General features: G+C 36.2%; 1 protein-coding gene across 3 annotated transcripts; it reads right to left on the bottom strand.

The window, feature by feature from the left end:
* Window positions 1-2,421: 2,421 nt before the first annotated feature.
* Window positions 2,422-17,627, bottom strand: LOC105677109 (serine proteinase stubble-like). 3 transcript variants are annotated; one of them, XM_012375489.2, is made up of 9 exons: window positions 17,386-17,627; window positions 17,235-17,315; window positions 12,803-12,988; window positions 9,495-9,571; window positions 9,122-9,222; window positions 8,942-9,041; window positions 8,596-8,808; window positions 8,202-8,315; window positions 2,422-8,115 (listed from the first exon to the last, which is right to left on the bottom strand). In XM_012375489.2, the coding sequence occupies exons 1-9, from the start codon at window positions 17,486-17,488 to the stop codon at window positions 7,960-7,962; spliced, it is 1,131 nt and encodes a 376-aa protein (XP_012230912.1). In that variant the 5' UTR covers window positions 17,489-17,627; the 3' UTR covers window positions 2,422-7,959. The 3 variants fall into 3 exon arrangements, with proteins under 3 accessions (XP_012230912.1, XP_067212767.1, XP_012230911.1); XM_067356666.1 differs by lacking the exons at window positions 17,235-17,315; window positions 17,386-17,627 and adding exons at window positions 11,239-11,589; window positions 13,708-15,538; XM_012375488.2 differs by lacking the exons at window positions 17,235-17,315; window positions 17,386-17,627 and adding an exon at window positions 13,708-15,538.
* Window positions 17,628-19,560: the final 1,933 nt, after the last annotated feature.

Raw genomic sequence — 19,560 nt, 5'->3', positions numbered from 1 at the left:
TCGGTAACCGATTCATGAATCAGCCATCCGCACTCGGCGATCAATAACCGCCCTCGCAACCAATCAATCGCGCGATTATACGAATATCACGATCTTTACACGAAGCCGACGACACGAGCGGGCGGCTCAGCGTCGCGTCGCAAAGTGACATCGCGAGTGACCGCGTGTCCACCGAAAAAGCTTCCCCCACTAGACAGAATCGCTGCAGCTGGTTTGACTACGCCCACCACGGGTCGGGCGTGTCCGAGTTACACCCAGAGATCCTTCGGCAGAAAGCGAGATAGAGCGAGGCATCTCCGTCGAATGCAACGAAAATAGCGATGCCACCCTAGACGGCAAGTTTCCCCCTCGACCAATCGGAAATCGCGCGCGAGGGTTCGTCGCGAGACAAAGACGCACAGAGGTTCGCCACGTGACCGTGCAAGTCGGAAAGAGAGACACATAGGCGTGAAGATGTGGCGAGGGTGCGAGCGGATAAACGGTTCCGCGCCGTCTTCTTCGGGATTCTTGATTCGTGTGACCGGATACCAAGACGGTATTGTAATCGATATTATCGAGTCATTAATTTAACCGTGACTCCAGTCGGATGGCCACCTACTGAGGCTGACTCGCAAAATTGTTCGATTGGAAGAAGGTGCCTACGTCGTCGGGGGACATTTCGTCTTCTCTGAGAGCATACTTTATAACATAATTTGCGATACAACGTATCCTGTGGGATTTTATTTTCTAGTTTGTTGTCGTTGAATTTATCTTGACGTCTTCTCCGATAATATTAAGAAAATAAAATAAATACTGATAAAATTATGTCAAAGGAAATTATCGGAGAATCTCATTAAATATATTTCTTTCTTGTCGATCTTCCTTCTTGGTTGAAATATTTTCTAAAAATTTAAGTAGAAATCGAAGATTGTAATGCGTGACTAACTTCCTTTTTTTGTTTTCACAAACTATTTGGTTATAATAATTTTGAAACATTGTTATTATTTGCGTTTGTCATATTTATTTGTGGTTTCGTTTACTGACTATAAAGTATACGAAGTAAAATTAAATCCAAACAGAAAATTTTTTAGTTACTCAAATATAATAATCTATTTCTTAACGTTGTAAGTCATCGGGATTAATTATAGCGCGCATCTGATTATCTAAAAAAAGTTTAATCGATGGTCAGAGATATGCGTATTAGTGGACATCCGTTCAGATAGCATGAACGTGCAATGAAGAATTGTATCAATAATACGTGTTGTGTTATCACGCACCTAATAGTCGCGTAATAGGCATCATACCCCGATGTGTGCGAGTAATCGTTTCCCTTATCGGCTGTTTCTCGTATCGCTTAAACACATTTCGTTATCAACAGGATACAAGAAATATTCTCTGATTCTGTTCACAATCTTACTCGATTAGTAATATGATTATACTTCAAAGAAAATCAGAGTAAATATTAACATATTTTAACACGAAATATGTTAATCGCTTTAGAGGAAAATTTAAAAATATCAAATATCCATCATTTTTTATGGCACATTATATTGCTATGTGTTATATATTTTTAATCTTCTAATTTGAGAAATATTATTTTTATTATTATTTTAAATGTTTAAAATTTTAACATGTACATTACACTCGTAGAAGATTATGAAAATTGTTTGATAATACAAAAGTTAATAATAATGCGATGTGGGAGTGTGTTGAAGACACTCATCATTTCGAAGACACTCGAGGCATCTAACAAACGAAAAATGATGGATCATCCGGTGTCATCCGCTTCGTGGTTCCATTTCGAACGCGGTGCCTGGAAGGTAAATGGTCCGCTCTCCTCGTTTGTCCGTATGTAGCCAAATAAGAGACGAAAGAGTGTTTGCTTAAGGGTTGAGGCACGTCCAGCACACTCACGGGATACTCGTTTTCACTCGCCTCTCGATACGTTTCTACGTACTCCCGTAGTAATGCTATCGCGCGCACCAATGTCGTGGACACGTTTATGCTGTTCGGCGGGGTATCTTTAATATGGCAGTGGTCTAACCCACTTTTTTTAAGAACTCGAGAAAATTGAAATTGAGAAAACATAAAATTTCCCAAGTCTTTTTTAATGAGTTAATCCACAGTTGCACTGAATTTTCCACTTTAGAAGTGCATTTAGAATCTTTTTGGCCGATAAAATATTAAATTATTTAAATTTTGGTTATTTTATTATATTTCTTATCTTATTTATTTTTATAAAGAATAATAAAAAAAACTTGAAAAAAAAGAAAACTGCAGAAATCCGAATAAAAATAATATTTTAACATATGCTTTTATATTTATTGCTTCAATATCCAATTCTAATTTTTAATAAAATAAATTTATATCTATTGCAAAATACATATACACACCACATATATTATCACCGCATATTATTTTACGTTGATACATTTCTTTTTTTATTTTTTCTATATTTTTTTAGCAATAAAACCCCGTTATTAATTCCATAAGAGATTATAGATTTACTGGGCAATAGCAATTTTAGAATGTGCTTTGAAATGTTTTTTTTATTATGATTTATTTTTATAACGAACAAATAGATTCTCTCTCTCTCTCTCTCTCTCTCTCTCTCTCTCTCTCTCTCTCTCTGATGTAATCAAAGAGTGCAATTCAAAATTATAGTAAGTCTTTATATGAATTTTTAGACATTTATGATTCTACGCCACTGACAGCATATCAGGATCCACGCAGGTAGTAAACATATATGTATATCGTATCGCTGGCACGTACACATAAGTAGTCTTCTGTCACCTTTGGCTACCGAGCAAACATTAAACGATTTTTAACCACCGATTGTGCTCCGTCACGATAAGCCAGAAGGTTTCTCGCACTGTCCTCCGCTGTGTCTTCATTCCAGAGCAAATTCGAAAAATATCATCTGTTTAAGAATATCAGTTAAAATCAAATTTACGGAATAATTACAAAAGCTAACAACTGAAAGATAATATTACATTTACTTACAAAGATGAAAGAACCAATTAATATTTTCCTTATAAAACAATAAATATTTATACATAAATGACAATAATTCTTCATATAAATTTAGATTTTTTTGACATTTTGCAATAGTACAAAGTTCCGCTGCTTGCTAATTGGCGGACAAATACGCGACTTTTTTCGATAAACAAGAATTCGTGATGAATTAGCAGACAAATACGAATGTAAAACAGAAAAATATACTGTGTTGTTGCGTCTCTTTCTCTGGCAAAAGTAATTAACGATTTAATAATGCTTAATTCGCACGTCGCGCCTCCTTATCCGTAGGATAAGATTGCTGTTTCGATTAGTTATCATCCGCGGTTGATAAGTACTAATTGGTGTCGCATATTCGCTTATCGCGAATCGTTTATATTTATGTAAATAATCGTTAATTGAGCCTTATCAACTGCCCAATGTTTCTTTATCGATATGATTTCAATTCCTCGCTCGCTTACACAGTACTAAAGTGATACCACTTAGAACACTTCACACAATGTGAACACTTTATGCAATGTTAAGCAAATAGTGGAATCGGTGAGATAAAAGTCTTTTCTGCGGTTTCTCAAAGATAGAATATTTTAAATTTCTGTTTATTTATTGCTATACGATGTTTATTTATTGCTATTTATTATATACGATTTTTATAAGCTAACATAATAAAACGTGATATGCGATTTTTATAAGCTGATATAGAAACCATTCAGTATAATTTTATAGTTATAAAATATATCAATAAACTTTTAGCTTTTTTCTTTAGACTTCTTAGAATTTTATTCTAGTTTTTATTGTACTTTTTTGTTTATCAAGTTTCTGTGCAAATTATAAGCAGATTATAAAGATTGTAAGAAATTTTTTAATACATAAATTTTCAACAATACAATTATAATCGTGCTCTATATTTTGTTGAAAGCAATTACTGTATTTATTGTGGAAAATTTGAGGTCGCTTTACTTTCTTATCATACTTTAATTCGATATTGTTTGAATTATTGATACATCTTATTGATTAACATGCGCGTAATAATCTTGAAAATTGTCATGTGTCGATCGAAATATTCTATAAAATTTTATATCTAATTAATTACTTAAATATCTATATTTTTGATCTTTTATTAATATGATTGCAATGTGAAGTAATGTAATATTGTTTGTATCTAATATGGATAGTACACAGAGATACGTATGAATCACTGTAACTATATCGGGTAGATGGCTTGTAAATGATGATTTTATTGGTATAAATAGGTTCATGAAATGATCGTTTTATTGCTACGATAAAAGTTATCATAGTCATCAACTACATCGCTCCACTTTAGATTAAAGAGTGATAATAGCAAATAAAACCATATAATCGATTTATAAGTTCTTCAATAAAATAGTGCGCGCGTTTATCGCATCTTGATATTTCATTATTGTCTTTATCAATAGCAATTTCTTCAATTTGATACTTGATGAAAATTATTTCTTTTTATACTATGAAAATCTTATTATTTTTACAATTTCAATTTTTTATTGCTTATTTATTGCATTACAATATGCGTGTATCAGTTTAAATATACAAACACACTTGTGTGTATGTGTGTGATATATTCTTAATAATTTTTATCGTATATTTTTATTAAAACTTAACAAGATTTCCTTAAAAGATGTATTCCATCGCTTATTTCTAGCTATCATTTCAAATGCGGAAATTAATCGCGCGATTTCAATAATCAGTTCGACGATAAGTTTTTCACGACGTCGTCAGACTCGGCACAATTACGCGAGTTCCGCTCCGAAGGGTGCAATTATGCCGTTTAACGAATATCATGGCGTCTTTTGACTCGATGGTCCACCCTCTCTGTATCCAACGTTCGACCTTCTCACCCTTCCCCATCTCTACCTTACGTACTCTACCAGGGAAGTCCTATTCCGTAATTAGAATCTCCCAGCCCCCTAGGAGGCCTCGCGACCGACTTCGCCCCCTCACCGGCCATTACTTTTAATGGCGTTGTTAATGAAACTAGGTGTCGCCAAATTAACCTCCCATTCCAGCTGTGCTCAACCGTGAACGAAAGCGCTGCTCGGAAAAACGTGTAATTAAATTTCTCTAATTATGTCGCTGTGTGATTATCGCCGATAATAGACTACTGTTTTATGAGTCAATTTTGGTAGACTTTTTGTACAAATTTGTAAAGGAATACCGCGAGAAAGCTTCTAGAATTTGAAAGTAATATTTCTTGAGGTTTCTTTCAGTAACATTAATATATTGTATAAATATATAAATGAAAGAGGGTATATACATAATTAAAATAATAAACATTTTTTTTGCAACTACTGGATGTAGATTATTTTATGGTTTTAATTTTCTAAAATTGCTTTCGAATTCAAGGGAAAAATATTTGCACAAAATTTTTACCGTATTTTTCATTCTCTTGAGGATAGTATCAAAAACTAAAAATATATTCGCGATATATTGTAACACGATAAAAATTCGAGAAAAATTTTGCTTGTGACTATTCGATCGCAGCATACGGGAGAATGTGATCGAAAGGATGGCCAGGAAGGGTTTGAAAACCACTGGCCCGGGCTGATTATCGCGGTAACCACCCCCCGAGCGCCAATTAATCTTAACTTTTACGGGGCAAACACTTTTCATTAAGCCCGCCTCTCCCGCCGGCGTCGACGTTCCGTCGTCCCTTCGCCGTACCCCTTCCTCGTTTCTCGCAGTCTCAGCCACCCCCCGCAAGTCCCCTCATTTTTCCTCTCACCCCTCTACCCCGCTGATCCTCCTTTGGCCACGGCGAGGAACGGCAAGGAAAATGGCTCCCCAGACAAGCGTTTAATCTGGCTCTAATTAGCAACTTACCCTCCACCATTGCTCTCGCTTTCTCCCTTCTTCCACCCCCTTCTGCATTGGGGTAGGTGCACTTCTCGCGCATTCTCTGTGACCAATCCGGTTTCTCTTTCTGCTTCTACCGTAGACAGGAGCGGATCTCTAGATCTCAGATCCTTAAACGGAAGGGTTAAAATATATATCCATTTTTTTTCTTGAATTAATTCTTCTAACGATGTTAACTTTTTCGTTTCAGTTTTTTAAATTTTTTAACTAACTTTTTAATATTGATTTTCGATTGAATATTTTTATTTCATTACGCAGACTTTGAAATAATTATCCCCAAAAAGATAATCTAAAAGCTAAGATATTTTATATAATAATAGTAAGAAAAATTATTTTGAAAATAAATTTATTGAATATTTAACAAAAACTTGAATTTCGAAATTGTTTGAAATTTTTATTTTTTAAATATTATTCTAAATATTCTAAATATTGTTCATGGTATTTTTTTACTATAATTGTAATTATAATTATCCAAGGCGAATGCTTATGATTTTGAATTATCTTGTGTAGGATATTTATGGATGAACGGATAGGTGGTGTTCCTTCTTACAGATGGTCGATAACAAAAGAGACGTTATCGACATTGAGTTTCAGAGAGGAAGTACATATCCATATAATCATAAATGGAAGAACTCTCTTATATATTTGTTGGGAAAAATAGATCTCTTTTCTAAATATTTTTAAAATATCAAAAAATCCATCATGAACTAATGATGTGCGCTTTGGTAAAAGAAAAGTTACATTTTTCATTGTAAAAGAGAAGTTTATTTACTACGATTTCTCAAATCGATATAAAAATTAAACAGAAGTATTATTATGAAAGTAACACAGTATTTACTGTAATCGGAATTTTTCACGTAATTTTTTTTCTCGACTTTTTTTAGGTTTTTCTTTTATATAAAAGATTAGCTAAATATAATTTCCTTGTACAAACTAAATCTTAAGACAAATTTGTCGCATATTAATTGCATTATTAAGACAGTATTTTAAAATATTTTTTTATAAAAAATTATCTTCTCGAATTTTTAAGAATTTCTATGTAAAATATACATAATTATCATAAAAAGAACATTAAAATATTTAAATAGCGGAACTAAATTCGGAAATCATATTTTTTGGTTTTAATATATAAGATAATAAATTATTTGTGATACGAGTAACAACAACGAGGCTTACAAACAGCTTACAAATATTCTTCATATTAAATATCTTCATTTCAACATCTTAAGAACTTCGTCCTCGATTAATTGGCATCGCCAATTAGTTCTACGTCAATTGTATATAACTTCAATTAACTTTTTACTGCTAGTTTTGAACTTAATGATCATTATATTGCATTAACATAACACTGTAACAATCGTCATGCTTTTTGGCACTTTTGAGAGAGTGCCTATTTTTCAAGAACAATCGAGCACGAGTTTAAGAGTCTTCAACACGCTAAACTGCCGTACACGATGATTGGCTAGCGGAAGCAATGTTATATTGTGAATTTTGATATTATAATTATATAGATGTTTTTCCACTTCAGTACAACAATATCGTTACTTTCTTCTTTGGATACTGTCTCTTCTTTTTTCCAACAATAATTCTGAATATCCTTTGATATAAATTCGTTTTAAGCGTTCCGATGTGTGTCTACGCTCATTTTTTGTTCAATCAATAATTTTTCTACGAGTTCTTCATTCTCATTAGTTTTGGTATCATCATTATTGAATTAGAAGCAGTTGATGTAATTTTACTCATATTTTTACATCATTATCACTTTGCCTAAACAATGAGACAGATTTCTTTGTTACTGTTCGAGTTACTCACAACTTTAAGCTTATTCTTTTTCTTCGATATTGTAACTAACAAATGCGTGAGAGGGAAATAAAAAAATATAAAAGAAGTATCAAACTAAAATCGTTACAGTTTTACTAAATAATCTGCCAGAACTTTTGGAAATTTAGCGTGACGGTTAACGTGTTAAAAGATGAGTTAAGGCTTTGCCCGAGTTCTTCTCGCGAGTTTTTTCCTTTTTTTTTTCGATTGGATAAAGTAATCCGACTTTCGAAGGAACTGAGGCTTCTCTTCTCCGCTTTAGCTCATAACTTTATCGATCCAGGGCACAAATTTCTGGATATTGGTATAGACACCGGGCAAATGTTCGCGGCCGCAGCCGATGCCCCACGAAACCAAACCAATAAGAACATGTCTTCCTTCCACGGACATTGTGAGCGGTCCACCGGAATCGCCCTATTACAGATTTGTAAACGTAATTTGATTGCGTTTAGCTAATTATCAAATTTATCAATTTAATAGAATATTCTTTATATTCTTACCTGACAAGAATCTCGTCCACCTTCTTTATAACCCGCGCATAGGAATACATCGTGAATGGTTTCTCTTCTTCCGGCTGCTCTGAACCATCGTTGACATCTCTCGTTTGGTATTACCTGTATAAAAATTGATAACAATGATAACAATGATAACAAAATGATTTGTCGCGCAATTAAGAAGCCATGAGTACATTTACGAGCCAATTTTCATCACAGCTTTTAATATTAATAATATATAATTAATTTTATATATATTAATATAAAATGTTGGCAAAAATGATGAATATTTAATAATTGTACCATATAATATTATGATTACCGTTATTGCGAGGACAATTCGCCTGAGAAGAGACGTTTTAGCATCAAAGGTAAACACGACGGTGGAGAGTGTACTCACCTCGACATCGACTTCTTGAAGAACGGATGGCGCGGAAGTTTGACCATGCCTGGTTCGTCCCCAACCAGCGACGGTTGCGGTTCGGCCGGAGAGCTTCAAATTCCTTGCCGGCAGGCAAACCGGGACGATGTGTTGCTTGAAAGCTACCGTCCGCGACAGCTTCACCAAAGCCACGTCGTTCCGAAAGTCGACGGGAGAATATTGCGGGTGTACCTAATATTAATACAATTTTTATCATAATTGTATCAAATTATTCATGGTATGCTAAACTTTTGCGAGTGTACTCGTAAATTAATACGGTTATTATAATGTTAACTTGATATATTTAAAATAACAAAAAAAAGACCTCTTTTCTCTCGACGGTAAATTCTTCGTGGAGCAGCCGTTCTGCCGCGTCCCGAACGTCCCACTCTCCAAGTCGAACTTTTAAATTGCTATTCGGCGTCCTAGCACAAATTTTGCATCGATCAATATTCTTATCATATCACGCTGTGCGAGAGACAGTTGTGTGTAGTAGGATACTAACGTCGCGATACAATGCGCCGCGGTGACCACCCATCGATTGTTCAGTAAAGCGCCGCCGCAAGATAACTTCTTGGAGAGGAATCCTGATTTGATAATAGCAGCCTGTAACAAAGCGAACTAACGTTCAAAGGCCCGTTTACCGGCGCATTACATGAAATATGCATCTGAGGCCGCGTCACGGCTCGCGGCCGTAAGAGAAGATTTAATAGATTATTTTTCCCTCGCGCTCTTCGCGCTAGGCGAACCGAGCAAATTGATGGCTCGTTCCCGATGAATAATGCAGAGGAAAGGAAGAGTATGTCGCTCCGAGCGAGAGATATTTATAGTGGTCGAGTAGCAGCGGATAGGAGGAAACTGTGCGAGAAGGACCTCACCTGCCACGGATGGCTGCCGAAACTGGTCGAGTGCCCACCCACAATCCTGTTGCTCCTAGTGTAAAGCTCGCCGCAGCCTAAAAAGACGAGTCGTATTAGCGATCGCAAGTCCTGAAAGCGAGTTCAAGGAGAAAATGTCCGAGAGTCTGCGATATTTATGTGACAGCAATGATGCGAGGTGACATTTGCGAGTGAACAACTGAGAGCTGACATTTATGCGGTTTGCGAGGTAGAGGAGAAAATAAGAATACGAGATGCGGATGATAAGCTTGTACTGAAAATTTATTGACTGACACTTTCTACAATTATAGCGGTTAAACCGATATTTCAGCGCAGTTCACTTAAGATCATTTGCGAGAGACAGAAAGCAGAAAATAAATGTAGCGCAATGTAGAAAGTTCACGCGAGTTCAGAAAATCTATTGCACACAACTTTATTATCGCGGTAAAAATTCAGAGATAATTATTGCAAGTATATCTTAGCACGAATCAAACGTTCACGCTATTTCGTCCAAGATAGAAGAGAAGATAAGAATATAAGATAATTCTATAAGATTAGTGATTTAACTTTACGATTATTTTACGTCTAAATTTTAAAAAACAATCTATCCAGACAACACGCATGTCTTAAAGACATCTAAAGACGTCTTTTTTCTTGTCTGGGTAACAAAAATTATTATAATAATGACGCACATTCAAAGTTCTTATATTTTTTTCAAAAAGATGTTGAAGTTATATTTTAATATTTCAAAATATTCTATCTCATCTTATATTTCTTTCTACCTTATATTTTAATACTTGAGAAGGACTACTAAAGACAGTAATTATTTCTTCTTTGTCCTGTGTCAGTTGCTCAGTATTTTATTTAGTATTGTCTTCCTTGTTTTCGTTTTTCCTATCCTTTGTTCTCTTCGTTCTCTGTAGTCATTTTTCATATTTTTCAGCGTCCTCTCATTTTTTCTCCAAATCCAATTTCTCCATTGTTTTTTTGGCAACACTTTGTGCAGGAAAATGTGCAACGTGATGCCGAAAGCACTCAATTTCGTGCAGTTTCTGTGCGAAAGATTGTGTGCATGTTTAGATATCGTCTCGGTCATTTAAAATCATTTGAGACTAAATCGGTTTAATGTAAATCTTATTATATTTAATGATAAATATAGTATATTTTTCGTATCGTCTTGTAATATCCGTTTTACAAAACTCGTCACAGTTCGTCTTGTAATAACGTAATCTTGTATTTCGTAATGATTTTCTCTGTGATAGTTTTTTGTCATTTTGCGTGATTTTTGCCCATTTTTCTTCTCAATATATCAAATCTGATACGAAATCTTATAGTTATCTGTTAAATCACACAATATCAACTATCTTTTAATTTAATGTGATTGGATTAGAATCGAATCATGTTTTCTCTACTACGATTGATCATAGTAGTTGACATCGAGTAGATCCAAATACCAATAATCAAGTACACTTAAAATACGATCAACGTTGCAACGATCGTTGCAACAAATATAAAAAGAAGAAACCCAACTTAATATTAAAACGATATAATTTATAATTAAAGGGATGCAATTCTCTTATAAGCTGAATTTCTTATGCCGTAAATAAAGTGAAATTTTTGCGCATTTATAGCATTGAAATCTGAATTCATCGAACGATATCGGTCTCGATGAATCTCATTCCGTGCGCTCGACACACATCGGTGCATTCGGTGCAACAGTCTGCGTGCATTCTCATGCGATTACCACGGTATCTGGAGTAGTCCACGGAGCTGGACGAGTCCTCGATCGGCACGTGTACACCGGAAACGGCGGGCTGATAGCCGCCGTCGTACTCGTCCTGCGGATAGTCCATCTGGACCGTGTGATACGGACGGGTGGTATACGTTGGCCGATCGTGACTGATCGCGAGATCGTTCGGCCGATCGTGATTCCAGATCGCGTAAGACGGATTGTAAAGACTGCTCGGTTTGCTGACGTCACCCGCGTACGTGGGCCGATGGGCCCCGTAATTGTGCGAGGGCCTTATCGCGTTGTTGTAAATGTTCACATCGTCGTCCACGTACGGCTGTTGATGCCCAAGGTTTACGGAAAACGCTGGGCAACGTAATTATGTCGATATTAGCTAATCGTAATCACTCGTGTCTCGGTTGGTTTTGCGACCGAATTTAAGTTTGATAATACAGTAATTATGCTTCACGAGACCAGTAATTAAAAATATTTGAATATGAAATATGAGTAGATTTAATATCAAAGTTATTATTTTGAATGCTATCTATTAAAATAAATCTATTTTTATATTTGAAAAAATTACTGATTGTCCATTGATTGTCTATTGACAATAGTACGAAACAGTATATAATAAAGAAGTGTAATTAAGAAATTATTACTTAATGTACTTTAAAAAATAATAATGTAGCGTGTACGATGAAACTTGTAATTGTCTTCCTTTGTCGGTGACGTTACTTCTTCGCATGCTTCTAATCGCGCTATTGTATTGATGGTCACGCGGTTACGGTGAACGAGTTTGCGATTTGAGAAAGCACGCCCGCGTAAAGTTCCGCGGGCGTGCAACGCGATGCTGTCGCAAACTAGGTGTGAATAACTGTATTTGAAAGTGCCGACAGCGTATATACTGTCGCAGCGTCGGTGCGCGCGCGACACTAGCTGGACGCTGTTGGTTGTGTAATTTCGGATGTCGCCGGATAGAAATCAGGTTACTTCCAGCCGATGTCTCCTTTCAGTGCGCGATAAACCGAACGTTCTCAACCTTCTCCCAACCTGATCGTCTCAACCCTTAACCTTAGTCTAGCAAAATAACTCAAGATACTTACTAATTAGTGTCATTTTTTTTCCGCGTCACATGTTGTATTGAACGCCATCCAAATCTATCTATTTCACGCGGAGATTAAATGCGCCATTTAAAAATAATTCTATGAATAAAGATTGAAATTAGATCATTGAATTCGACTGGAAACAAATGCAAGCTGCTTACGGAAGTTCTCGAATGAATTAAAAGGCGCGAAGTCTCGGTTCAGAAATTCAGTTTAGCGCGACATACGAGGACACAGACCTTCTTTCAGGATGTCATAAATTTAAAGCAGTATGATGAAGATAAAGAGACCCCGAGAATTAACCGAGGCGCACGATATTAAAAACTCTTCCACGAGAAAAAAATCTGGCGTATTTATTGTTCTGGCTTATATTTAAGAATTTGAAAATTATACTCTTTGAAATTTTTTTATATCTTTCTACAATTAAAGCTATTACGACTACACTTTGGTATATTTTTTGTATGAAAAAAACTTACTGGCATTCTGTAGCAAACCCACGCTCGGTTGCGGTATTTTTTCGGGTATGTCGTCGTCGTCCACGCAGCAACTCCATATTAAACCGCCGGAACAGAGGTCGACGGGTCGACCGCCGCCTAAAACGCAGCTAATACTGAGGCTGCACTCGAATTTCGCACCTTTATATTTGCACGTTTGCGGTATCACTGAAACAAATTGTGGGATTCCGTATAAACGTTGATATCTTGATACATTTGGATCAAATTGTTGCATTTTACGAATTATTTTGATAGGTAGACGATTTTAATATTAATAAGTACAAGTTTTTGCTATAGAAAGAATTCAGCCCGAATTTGTCCTACTGCAGAGAAACATTCAAATGTGAAAGTCTGCTGCAATCTCGATGTGTTTGTTCATCTATTGTCACGCGACTGCAGCTTTAATTGCGCCAATTACACTATTTCGCGTCGCTGCGTTCAGCGCGTTTTGCAGAAGATCGATATCACCCATGAGATTCAGCGCAACAAACGTTGATTTTTAACACATTGCTCTTTGCAACATGCTACTGTAAACATGTGTTTACAGTTGCTACAGCAATTGGTTTGTAACCGATATTGTATTGTATTAAATTGGAAAAAAAAATAGCTTTAATATCAAAATTGTATTAAGTGTTAATTTTTGTCTATTTTAAAATTCTTGAGAATATCAGATAAAAAATAATATATCACTTTTTACTAATTTATCTTATGTAACAATATATCGCGTTTTATTTCTATTTTATATCTTTATATTCTTTTGTATTGAGATGCAAACTTTAACGTTTTTTTTTTTTTCACTTTCAAGATCAATAGCCGATTAAAATCGTTCCAATAGCATTTTTTTTGGCGGCAGTACTTCCACCTCGTTTTCGAGTCTAGGAACATACTTCTGCCCAACATATCCATAAGGCCGCTCTGGAGATTGGAACTGTGTCCTCGATGGTCATTTGTGTGGTTTCGCTTCTTCCTGAGTGTCTCCACCAGCAGAACACCTTGCTGTTGACTGGTGAGTTTCCTCCTTCTGCCCTGCCGATTTGTGCCCGCCAGTTCGACCTCTCCGTTCAGTCTTTTCTGTCGAATTTCGTCGAGAAATTCCTGGATACTAATTTCCTCTTCCTCGTCTTGCAGGTCCTTCTCGAATACATCTTGTTCACTCCAATCCACTCCTTTCGCGTTATCATCCAAGAAATGATTTTGAGTATCTTTGGAAAATGCTGTGTTCTTTGGTTGCTCCGCATCTTCCAATATGGCGTCCGCCGATTCGTCACTGTCGTACGGAAAATTCGAAAAGTACTGATACTGCTCGACCTTGCCTAAAGATGGCTGGCCGATCACGTTTTTCAGCGTCGTCTCGATGGCTCGATTCTCACGCGTCAGATCCTGCTGTACTTTGGCAACATCCGGATTCCAGATATCCTCGTCCGAATCCTCGACTATTGCGAATTTTCTCGCGGAATTCTGGAGAATGTCGCTCCTGAGCAGGCTCGATGGTCTTGTTTTACGAGCGCTCAATCGTTGCGGGCGGACTTCTTTAACCTTGATCGGTGCGACCGATCGGCTCGCGGTCGCGACCTTGAAATCCTCCCTGCGTTTCCACGAGTTGGTGTCATAGTGATTAAAAGCGCTCGCTACAGTGATTAGGAGCACCCCAAGTACGATCTTCATGATCGACTTTGACTTCCGCTTAACACTTCGAGGATACTTCGCACGTCATCATGGTCTCACTGCACACTTAAAAATTCGAAAAAGATACACTGCGGCGAGAATGGATGAGAAATGGTCCATTGATTGCGACCAAATGAAGAAGAGTGGAGAATATTTCTCCAAAATTATTCGAGGAGAAACTTAGTTGGAAACTTTAGTTGGAAATTATAAACACACCGTGCGCTTTCACTGGTTCAAGTTTCACTTGCAAAAATGTTTAAGAAATATTTGATTAGCATAAAGTTGAACTTTTTAGGTCACCAATTTCTTGTTTTTCCTCCTCATATGAATAATTTCTATCGTTTGGTGATTAGTCAAACGATGTTCTCGAAAAGAATTTCGAATTTTGCGTACACTTTGTACAATTCGATCACCAATTAATTCTGGATAAATCCTTAATGACAGTCTTGAATGTGACAGATTCGATTCATGATCCAGTTTCTTTCACAGATCTCTAGCTTTATCGAAGGCTTTGGCGAGAGGCCGACACTTCGGATGACACTTCCGGTGTAATGTAAACTCCGCCATTTTGATATCACTGATTCTTCTTAGATTAATTTTTCTTCACTGCAAGTTGTAAGTTCTTCCATAAGCGAAAATGACAATTGACAGAATTTCTCTCTGGAGATCGGATAAACGATCCGGTGACGCGCTAGCACGATCGAGAGATCGGTCAAGGATCGAATGTGACTTGAGATTCTTCTTCGGGGTGATAGAGAAGCCGTGACAATGCACGCCTTCTACACGTGGACTGGCTTAAGCCAATGTCCCAGGAGTCTCGATCGTGATCTAAGGAGGCGTCCGCTGCTTTCACCGGCGTCAGCTTTCTCGCAACGGTGGCAGCGGTGTTGTCCCTTGGTCTCACATTGGTTCCCCACCTTCACATAAAGATGCGGTGTGTCTTATTTTCCATTTCTTTCCTCGCTGTATTATTATTTCACTGTTGCGAGATTGTCGTACTCTGAATAACTGGAAAACTCCATCGCGATGTGGACCGGTCAGTATTGCCATTTTTTCGGTGCATCAAATTCTTTCAGCTATTTTGTTTTCTTATTATTATTGCTGAAATATATTTTTTACTGTTATCAAAATGAAGAAGATTACATATGTTAATTCACTGATTTTATTTTTTCGTTATAATCTTGATAAAAAATTCCATCAATGACAGGATTGTTCTTTTTATGAAATGTTTGCCGTTTCGTATCACGAAAGTTTAAATGAATAAAAACTTAGAAGCTACGATTTTGTAAATACCGAGTTTTATCGCAAATGAAAGATATAAGAGTACGAATGGCTTCGAGAAATCGGTTGTCTCCGATAGCTATTTACATTGAATAGGTTCGATACATTAAGATTTCGTGACCCAGTTTTATCGCATGGCTTCACTGAAAGTATTTTTGCTTTTGAAGATAAAATCTATATTAATGCAAACGATTTACAGGACATCCTGGTATTAGCTCCATTTATCAGTATTCAATATTAGATATGATTTAAACTAATGTAAAGCAGGATGAATTTTTCTTTGCAGTAGTAGTTAAATAAATAAGTACTTAAATCATGTTACGAAATTTTGTCAGAGGTTGAATTAATTAAAATTCGGGAACTATTACGAAAAATGGTAATTCAATAAGTACTGAATCCCATTCTAAATAGGAAAAACGATGTCAGTCGAACGCTTTTAACGACAGAGAAGAGGTCCGTTGAGGTCGCAGTGAAAACGGAGCTTCCGTGCGCTTCATTATAAATATTCTTGTAGAAAGTAAGCGTCAGTAAGTGGCCTTTCAAGTACGATTCCGATTTCGTCTCCCTTGTTAACTCAACTGTGAATCGCGAAGTCTCTCTCGCGTTCTGCTCACATTTACGGTAGAAAAGATCACTCGCAATTTTCTTGCGCTGCGAGAGATGATTGCTGCATCAAATAGAATATTGTCAAAGGAAATCTCCCGCTTTAACTTGTTCTCTTTGAATATATTCTTATGTAATAATAATTTCTGAACTTGACATAATTCCTGTTTAAAATAATTATTTTCATATTTATTAAGTTTGCATTTAAGAAAACGACGCGCTGATTTCACCTTTCATCCTCAGTTAATTCGATTATAATTACTGCATACAGTAACGATGGGAAATATCAGATTGCTTAGAAAATATAGGTCATATTGACTTGGTTTTATAAATACAAATATCCGGTGAACGTCAACCGGTTTGCCATCTTAAAATACTTCCGATGTCTGTCACTTCTTCGAGCTCTCATTATCACGAAGATATAAATGCGTTCAGAGCTGAATCATCCTTATTACGCGCTATCGTTTATTAAACAAAATTTTAAAGGATATTATTTTAAAGGATGGTAATCAAATATCAATATTGTTTATCGCACTGATTGCGATACTATATGATCGAACATTGTCAAATGGCACTATTGTATTTAAATCGCATTTAAATAGAAGTGTGTCGAGGATGGCACGATTCCCTGTCTGCTTTTCAACATGAATGTGAGAGAAATTCATGTATTATTCAAAGTGGCATACTAGATGCCTTTCTCTTTCGAAGCGATCCTTAAAATTCATTTTAACGCCTACTTACCGTTACGCTCAATAACGTAATGCGCGGGCAAGGCCTCGCGGAAGCGCGAGATATATTTAGAACGATAATATAACGTTACTTAACATAAGATAACGTAATGAAATGAACAATAAGTGTTACTTACACGCGTCAAGCTCGACGAAGAATCTCATCTGTCTATGTGAATCGATCGCATTTTCGAGATTTTCCTCTTCATCCGGCTGATCTAGAATAACATTTAAATTGGTAAAAACTTTTTTTCTTCCTCGACTAAAAACATATAGCAATCTGGTTACCGAATTTTTTTAGAAACCGATCGTTCCTTCTGGTATTAACGAGAGAGCCGATATCAACAATCAGAAATAGTGAGATAAGCGCTCCAGTTTTGAGAGTAACCATTTCTCTCTTCAGTCGTGAATGATGACTGTGCGATTCACTGTCGTTCGCCAATCATGTTCGCGAAGTCGTCATCGATCAATCCTAATACGGCGCCGGATCATTTTGCCGCGTCTGTCATGATTTCACCTTGAAATCCGAGTTTTCCAGCACTTCCCTCGCTGTCTCGCCGGTCGTTCTATTAAGGGCACAAAAAAATTTTCAAATAAAAAAAGCATGCTTTTTTCACGCAGTGCGTTTTATTCGTTACAATCGGGGCGAAATAACATTTGTTTTAAACGTTCAATGGCGGGCATTTCATGCAATCGAACGACTGCGAGAAGTTCAAAGGCAACCGAATAATACGAACCTCGGTGGAAAGTGTTAATTGCTGGCCGGAACCCCGTGAAAGGTCTGCCTTGTAAAACATAAATTTCGGAGACGAATTTGTACGCAATGTTTTTCTTCTTTAATAATTTTGCGATAAATTTTCGAATGCGTGTATATCGCGTTTTATTGCTTCTTTTATTTAAAAAAATAATAATTTATGAAGATCAAATTAAAAAATCATTAAAATCGATATTTATACCCCACGTTTACCGTTAAATCCCGCTGTCCTGTTATAATTTTTATCTCATACAAAGATCACGTCGTATAATATTATTATCTTGATCTGAGAATCTCAGACAATCGTTTCTCACGAAAGGGTTAACATGGAACATAATGTCACTCGGAATCTTCTAATTGTGTCGCTTTAATGCAGGAGATTTTAACTTTACGATTTAGTTATTTTAAATAATTGAAAAGAATTTTTTTATGTTCCAAAATTAGCGACGTATAAATACTTATTAATTTTTAAAAATTAATCTTGGAATCGTGAGATCTGTAATTATGCGAATAATCTCCAAACTAAACAAGATGTGAGCAAACAGCTTTTAAGCGTCATTATGAACGTATAGTATGTAGTGTCAAAGGGTTAACGATGACGATTACAAGTCACGTATTCATATATGTTCGGTTTCTCCGTCGATCTTGGAACTCGGGGTCTTTGTCCACATCCTCGGTCGGTTCCTCAGTAATGTGTCGTGAGCGAGTTCACGCTAGCGTGTCCGACGTTCATGTACAGTCCGGTACAAAAGTGGGACACGAAACCAGGCCACCGAGACAAGTGGCACGCCTTTTAGTGCTTCGTAACGTTCGGCCGGTCTACATGCGGAACCACGCGCGCGCGTTGTATCTCTCTTTGCCTCCCTCTTTCCTCTTTGGTTATTAGTGAAAGTTAGCCGGTAACTTTCGACTTTGACAACGACGACGATTTACCATGATACGCGCGGGATGAATTCACACATATGATTCACTCGATGCACTAGATTACGCTTAAATTATTTTGAAGAAATGTCTCAACTTTTTTCGAATAACAAAGAATTTTCAATCAGTATGAAAAATTAGCATCAATCAATAAGCGAATAATGATAGATATAATGTTTATGTTTTTGTTTTATCAAAATTCTAACATATTCTATCTTGCTCAAATGAATTCAATTTGTTAGCATTACAGTAATTAAATTTGTAAAATAATTATTGTATGAAAATTTGTATGAAAATTTCGCGGAACTAATATATACGTGAAACAACATTGACTTGTGGGATACAATCAAACAATTTTGTTCTGGCAGGAAATATTATTGTTTAAATAATATACAATGAATTGAAGATGAAGGAAAGAGTGAAATATCACTTTCATCATGCTGTGTTACGAGTTAAAACTCATACTCGCTATTGTTTTTGGTCGCTCGACTTTCTTCGTGCTTCTACTAACTAGATAAAAATTGTGCGTGATGCTACACGCACATATTCGCTACATATTTATCTGGCATAAAATTGTCTTATTAATTCATACACTTTCAGAGTATGCTTAAAAATATTTTTCATCTTTATAGAATATAAATTATTTGAATAATTGAAGAGCAAAATAATTTGAGATTTTATTTTATGTATTCGCGTGAAAAATTATACGTAATTCTAAAATTCTTGGCCAGCCGAATTTCGAATTAAATACGTAAAAGTAGAAAGGAATATGGCGTGGCACGTGGTGA

The sequence above is a fragment of the Linepithema humile genome, chromosome 1 (genome assembly GCF_040581485.1).
Source record: "Linepithema humile isolate Giens D197 chromosome 1, Lhum_UNIL_v1.0, whole genome shotgun sequence".
NCBI classification, from domain to species: Eukaryota; Metazoa; Arthropoda; class Insecta; order Hymenoptera; family Formicidae; genus Linepithema; species Linepithema humile.
This window is presented reverse-complemented; position numbering and strand designations above follow the sequence as displayed.

Coding starts and splice junctions, on each gene's coding strand:
- LOC105677109 (XM_067356666.1), bottom strand. CDS start 14,485: ATGAAGATCGTACTTGGGGTGCTCCTAATCACTGTAGCGAGCGCTTTT. Junction 11,590..12,802: donor GGGTTTGCTACAGAATGCCA/GTAAGTTTTTTT, acceptor TACGTTGCCCAG/CGTTTTCCGTAAACCTTGGG. Junction 9,042..9,121: donor GCGGCGCATTGTATCGCGAC/GTTAGTATCCTA, acceptor AATTTGTGCTAG/GACGCCGAATAGCAATTTAA.